We start from the raw sequence: 7053 nt of genomic DNA on the forward strand, positions 1-7053 counted from the left end.
TCTTTTATTCCCTCATTTTTTTCAAGATTTGGGAAATCCGCAACTCGTAAGAAATTTCCTATAATTTTCCACGATTCCGATAAAAATTTTATACTCTTCCATCAATTTCTAGTCGATATATTGATTATCGAGATTCCTAAGTTTTTATTTCGAACAATATGATATCTATATTGAGAAGATTGGTCAAAAATCTATTTTTTCGATTTTACTTTAAAATTTTTACTTAAAAAAAAAAAAAAAAAAAACTAAGAAATGTCAATGTAAAATGTAGAGCAAGGATGAACATTCGAAATAAAAATTATTACACGTTGTTTTGAGATCGAAAGGGGCGATAAAAAATTATTTTTTTCTCATCGAAACTACAAGAAACTACTTTAAAAATATCGAATGTAAATGGCGTAGATATTTCAGATGCATGATATTGACAATTGTTCGTGCTAAGTACTATCTGTTAAGTGAAACGTTTATTAAGAAACGATTCGTTTATATCGCGGGGATATACACATCGATGCTTCCTGAATTTTTCCGAAGAGAATGTTTTTTAATCGAAACTAGAATCGAACGCGTATTATTTATCTATTGATATCACATTCCAAGTTATAAGAACAAAGGAGCGATTGATTGAAGCGGAAATGAAAAGAGAAACGAAATATTGACATAAACAAGAAAAGAAAAAAAATTAACGTGTAGACCGCGTTCACCGTATCGTTGCCGCGACAGTAAGTTTTTCAGCGTTAAGTTATGTACAAATTGGCATTACATATATCACAGTTATAATATAAACACGTTGACAAATGCGGAAGGAAATTGTGTAAAGCACTGCTTTGCTTTCTTCTTCAGCCTGAAATATCAGCACGCCTCGAATACTCGTGTTCGCTATTTTTTCTAAATTTTACGCATAAGCGACGATTAATCTTCTTTTCATTCCGTAAGAATTCTTCTTAACGAGCAATTCGATAATTCTATTCTATCCTAACAGACACGTATTTTTTGTATTTTTTTTTCTTTTTTACATTTTTCATTAAAGTTTTATTAAGCCTATACTTTCGTCATTTCCGGACGCATATTTATTAATCATTTGTCTCGTTTGATATTTTTGAAATGGAAGGAGAGAAAAAAAAAAAAAAAAGGAAGAGGATTAAACATCATAATGAACACCACACGCGTTTCTCTTCCGATTCTATATTCAACTTTGCCTTCGTCGTACTTTAAGAAGGGAAGAAAAGACAGGGGACAAAGAGGAACGTAAACGAAAAGATATTAACGTAAGAGGAAAGGAGTTAAATTTATACAACCGCACACCTGTGAGATTAGATAAGAAAAAATAAAAAGAAAGAAAGAAAGAAAGAAAGAAAGAAAGAAAAATAACGAAGAAATTGTGAAGAAATGCAAATGTTCCTTCGTGTTAATGAAAAATGAGTTTCTAAGATATGCTGATATATACGCGGAGACAATGCTCGACATGGTCCCCAATGATTATGTAAGCGCTATGTAAAAGCAGTCTGTATGTATATCTTGCGTCTTTTACAAGATTGGAGTACCGGACCATTCTTCGAGAATGGGTTGTCTTTGCGGCCGAGCAATTTCGTTTAGATATTTCAAGTTCGAAGACAAAATTAAGAAGATATCTTCGTAATTAACAATGTAATTTTGTCTGCTAAAAATGTTTAAAGTTAACAAACTTTCCTATCTTTTCGATATTACGAAAATGTGTTACGATTAAAATACTCGATTCAAAGTTATTAGATATTTTTCTGAATTAACAATCCTTTTACTAAAATTTAAACTTTTAATATATGGTCTTTTAATATGTAAAAATAAACGGATTTTATTCGATGAAATGATCGATTGATCATTTTGAGTAACCGATATAAAATTTTTTTTGTAAAGTTTTAATAATTTTGCAAATAATCAAAACATAATATATAAAAACAAATTTGTCAAAAACTTAAAATATTCGTTCATTAATGGTGATCGGCAACAAAGACAGCCAGAAAATTCTATTCGTAACAAGTATTACTATTACTAAATTAAATACTTCGCTAATAATATCTCTCATCTAAGATTGATATAGAAATACCGAGGAATTAAACCGAAACACCATTCTTCCTCGTTTTATCATTGGGAATCACTACGTAGATCATACAGTTCAGACGGAAATTGACGGATATATACAGAGATGATTATATTAATATTTCATCATTTGTTAATCGACAACCGATTTTACGAGAATTTTTAATGATAATACAGGCCGACCGATTCAATTTAATTATTTATGAAAGTTAGACCTCGAGACAGCAAAAATGTTGCATCAAAGTTTTGTTCGCCTCCATGCGTTATCCATGCGTCTACGCGTTGGACACTATATAAATTTACATTTCTTTTTTCCTTTCTTTTTCTTAATTCTCTCTAACACGAAGTATTTTTTTGTTTATCGTTGTGCGAATATATGTTTTGTAATTTCATAGGAATACGGAAATAATCACCGTTGAAGTCTCGTCAAGAACGTAGAACGAAACGACGTTTGATGCTTCCGTGGAACTCGAACTTGCACGCGATTATATCGCGATTTTTAAATTATAATAAAACACGGATTCGTACGAACATTCGTACATACGCACATTGGAACGTTAAAATATATTGAGCCTAGGAATAATTATCAGGTGTGAAAGAGCTTATTTAATATTGAGTAGAGGAAATGTTGAACTTTGCAAGTCGGCTGTTATAGAGCTAATCAATTTGTCTAGAACGTATAGTACGTAGTAATGTAGGTATGTAGGAATAGTTTTATGTGTTTTGCGTATGCACGTTAAAAATTCTCTATATATCTTATACATGTTGTACGTACTTGCACATAAATCTATGTACATACGTACACGCACACACATAGACATGTATACGTATATGTACGTATATATATATAATGTTTCACATATTATGTGTAATTATATACACGAATATTTTATATTTTATCTTGCAATTAAATGTAATGCGACTATGTACTGTGCGTAAATGTTACGCCAGAGCACGATTTTGTGTATGCGTGTAACAAGTATGCTTTAGAAAAGTCCTTTCTTAACAAAGATTTATGTGTAGTATATATAGTGGACATTATTTGCGTTATCACACCCACACACACACACACACATATAATATATATATAATATAGATATATATATATATCTATATTATATATATATGTATATCTATATATCGAGTCAGATCAAAGGCTATACATATTTTCACAGATTGAAAAAGCTCACCCGATCTGCGATTTAAATTACCGCATCGCGTTTTGAGTTTTTCGAAATATTCGAAGTTTTCGAGATGTACTTTGACTACCTGACATACATCTTGGGTCACACATTTAAGGAAGGCCACATTGAACTAGTCTAAGAAATTACTGCCTAGCACTCTGAACAAATATATTGGTAAAATTTAGCCTATATTATCTAGCCTATGACACATACGCAAACGAGTAATAGTCGGAGATTCTTGCGAACGTTCTTTTTTCTCTTTTTCTTTTTTTAATTTTTTGTTTCTTCTAGTATGTCTGAGCAATCTTGTTCTTCGTTTTTTTCTTTCTACGAGTATCGGATCCTCAATAAATTTGAAATAATTATCTTTAGCATTGTGAAATATGTAACACAACACATCCAAAGATAAAAATGTTGACGTTCGTAAGTTTCCTTTTCGTTAGTCTGTTAGCGAAGAACAAGCAAAATCACTTGAAAGTGCGATAGATAATTGAATCACAAGTATTGGATTCCAAGAACTGACACTCCCAAAACTGTACTATATAGTAGGGATAAAAATATGTACAGTAGAAAACTATGGAGTTACTATTAACTTGTAAAAAGTAGATACGCATATGATTTTCCTATTTCGGCGGGAGTACGTGTAATTCTCCATATGATGCTTTGAAAATTTCGCAATTAGTGGGCGGCATTGTTTTGTCTCAGCGATAAAATTATGATAAACGCCAGCAAAAGCTTTTCATTAACGTAACGCGAAATACGTAAGTAAAAAGCTGCTGGACTCGATCTATGTTTTTTCACACAAAATGGAAAAGCGGTTTTCAAAATCTTGCTAGGTACTGTTTGAATAATCACCAGCATCATGTGTTACCTGACTTTCATTACGTTTCATCACAAGGACTGGATCTTTAGAAGTTTCAACGACTTTCTTTTCTATTTCCAAGTCATACAATAATGTAGCTTGTAATGCGTTATACATACCAGTTCTTGCATATCGAGATGCCTTCGTCAATTCATATACACTGGCTGCCAATGTTAATATATCTATAAATAAAAATATTTAAAAGTGTTTTAAATAATTTTTTTTATTATTTTAAAAATAATAATTAAAAAAAATAATAACTTATAACTTTTTTTAATTAATATTAATATAAATTAAAAAAAAAATTATATTTTTTAAAAAATTGAATAAATAAACATACCATTATCATTGTATACAAGAATGCATGGTGGATTTTCTTTTTGGCGTTTAGTAGCATTTGCAACTTCACGTTTACGACATTCTTGGACGAATTTTATTGCTTCCAACCAATATTCCATAGCTTTATGTACACGTTGATTCATCGTGGTCCCTCGTAAACGTTCCATCTTTTTAAAAAAAATATTGCTTTGTTATTTAATGCAATTATGCTTTTTTATCAATGAGAAAATAAAAAAATTTATAATAATATATTACCTTTGCAATCAAAGTTATAACGCGTGCATGCTCTCTCAAATAATCAATGACTAAACGATCAACGCGTGATGGATTTCCTTGAAGGCGAGGAATAGGTATATTGTTTGCACTTGTCACTCTTTTACCAGGAAAATGAGCAGCTAATCCCGCTTCGCATTTTTTTCGTTCTTTTTCTAATTGTTTAAATTGTTCATAAGTTTGCTCCAGTCTGAAGTGTAATATACTTGAAGGTGCTGTACGTCTAGAAGTTCCACTTCCATTTCTAAGGCTCAAGCCTCCACCATATAGTACGGAAAATAGTCGTGGAACTGGAAGTGGTACAGGAACTGGCATTACTGGTGGGAATACTCCAGATCTTACTGTACCCGGATTTGGTACTATTCCTGAATTAAAAAGGACATCAGCAGATGGAATACCAGGACTATTTTGTATTCTTGGTATATGATGTCGTTGTTTCATAAGATAATTAAAAGTATCCTTGTTCATTGAAGACCCTGCTATTTGATTCGTCAAATGACTTACAGAAGGAAAAGCTATTTCTTTGGTAAGATCAAATCCTTCCACTTTATATGTATTAGTATTATTAGGCTGCTTCAAATCCTGATAAGATGTGGAACTTTGTGGTAACATTTTTAAAGTCTCGCCGTTATTGGCAGTGTAATGTTGATAATTATGATATCCATATTTTGCAATTGACTGGTGAGTATTACGCGAACTTAGATTTTTTGGAAATCCAATTGGTGAATATGTCTTAGTTTCAATAGTCTTTGATTTCGGACTGATAATTTTCAATAAATTATTATCAATTTTATAATCATTATTTGTAAGACAATTTTCATTTGTGTCTAAACTATTGATTGATGATGTGGTGAAATCGCTTACACCTGGATAATAGTCAATTAATTGTTTGTATTCTTGGTCCACAGCTTGATTTAATTTGTAGCTACGAGCTTGTTGGTGCAAAAATTGAAGTTGTTCATTTGGTATGGAGATATTTGTCATGCTTAATCTATTTGAATCATGTAAATCTTTATAATCATTAGCATTACTCCGCTGTATATTATTTCCAAAACAATTATGCAAATTTGTATCAGCTGGAGAAAAATGTTGTAATGGAGAATTTGAAAGAAAGCCAGAATCAATACTCAAATCAGTCATTGCTGAACTTGGTCTATAAGTTTGATTATTGGCAGTCATGCTGTATAATTCATGCATAGAAGGTGTTGGATTATTATATGTATTAGTTCCATTTTGTCCAATATTATTATGATACTCTAATTCATTTAGAGTTATTGGATCAGGAGAATCTAAAGCCAATGTTAGAGCCATATTAAAGTTAAGATCTGGATTTGTACAATTTTGTATTCGTTGATAATTTCCAAATAAGTCTGATGTACATCCTGATGTTGATAAATTTTCTGTCCAGTTAGCAGACTGCTTGCCTACATTTGTCTCATTTGTAGTTGTTAATAAATCGTTGCATATAGGCATAGTATTTCCACTAATACAACAATTTTCATTACTTGGACGTAGTACATAAGATTGTGAATCAGATGGATAAGTATTTGAATATGCACCAATTCCATTGTTATATAAATTTCCTTGATCTGATACTTGCCCTACACATGTATTGAGACTCAATGTTTTGAGCTCTCCACAGAGAGTGTTATAATTACATTCAAGTTTAGTATTATTAGAAATATTATTTTGTAATTTATTAAATGTTGAATGTATATTGAAACGATCCATAGTAAAATTAGGATCAGTATTACTTTCCATTTTATTTTCCATAATACAGGATTGAGTATCTGAATAATATTGAATATTGCCATTATAACTATTATTGTGAGCGTTGTCACCAACTATTGAATCATCATCAAGAATTTTTGACACTAAATCATTGACCATAGGATTATTTAAATCCTGACTATCTTCATCTTCTACATTCATCTATATGAATAAGTGAATAAAAAAGATTAAATTAGTATCATAATATAATGTTTTTTTCTTTTTTCAATAAATTTTCAAATAATATTTTTAACTATAATATGTTTAGTTATAAATTATATTAAAATTAATAACCTAATATATCATATATATAACATCTTATTTTATTAAATTTAAATTTTTTCTTTTTATATATATAAAATATATAGATTTGTGTAAATAAACACATATTTCACAGATTATGTAAGATTAATTCTTATATTTAAATGAAATAGAGTGAAATGAAATTTCTTACATGTATATAGTTTATTCAGTAAAATGTCATATTTAACAAATGAAAATATTATATAAGAAAATAAGCAAGTCTTTAATATTTTAAAAAAAAATAATTAT

The 7053-nt window shown here is 30.0% G+C and overlaps 1 protein-coding gene across 2 annotated transcripts in view; it reads right to left on the reverse strand.

Annotated features, from left to right (window-relative positions):
* Positions 1 to 3208: 3208 nt before the first annotated feature.
* The window catches only part of LOC102672843 (probable cyclin-dependent serine/threonine-protein kinase DDB_G0292550), a 5087-nt gene continuing 1242 nt past the window's right edge, over positions 3209 to 7053 (reverse strand). For both annotated transcript variants that reach the window (XM_006616059.2, XM_031510654.1), the window contains exons 3-5: positions 4714 to 6663; positions 4460 to 4625; positions 3209 to 4301 (exon numbers count right to left, since the gene is read on the reverse strand). In XM_006616059.2, the coding sequence (XP_006616122.1) occupies positions 4090 to 4301; positions 4460 to 4625; positions 4714 to 6663 (2328 nt within the window). In that variant the 3' untranslated portion in view covers positions 3209 to 4089. The remainder of the gene's footprint in view (positions 4302 to 4459; positions 4626 to 4713; positions 6664 to 7053) is intronic.

This window comes from Apis dorsata, unplaced genomic scaffold (genome assembly GCF_000469605.1).
Source record: "Apis dorsata unplaced genomic scaffold, Apis dorsata 1.3 scaffold_249, whole genome shotgun sequence".
NCBI lineage: Eukaryota > Metazoa > Arthropoda > Insecta > Hymenoptera > Apidae > Apis > Apis dorsata.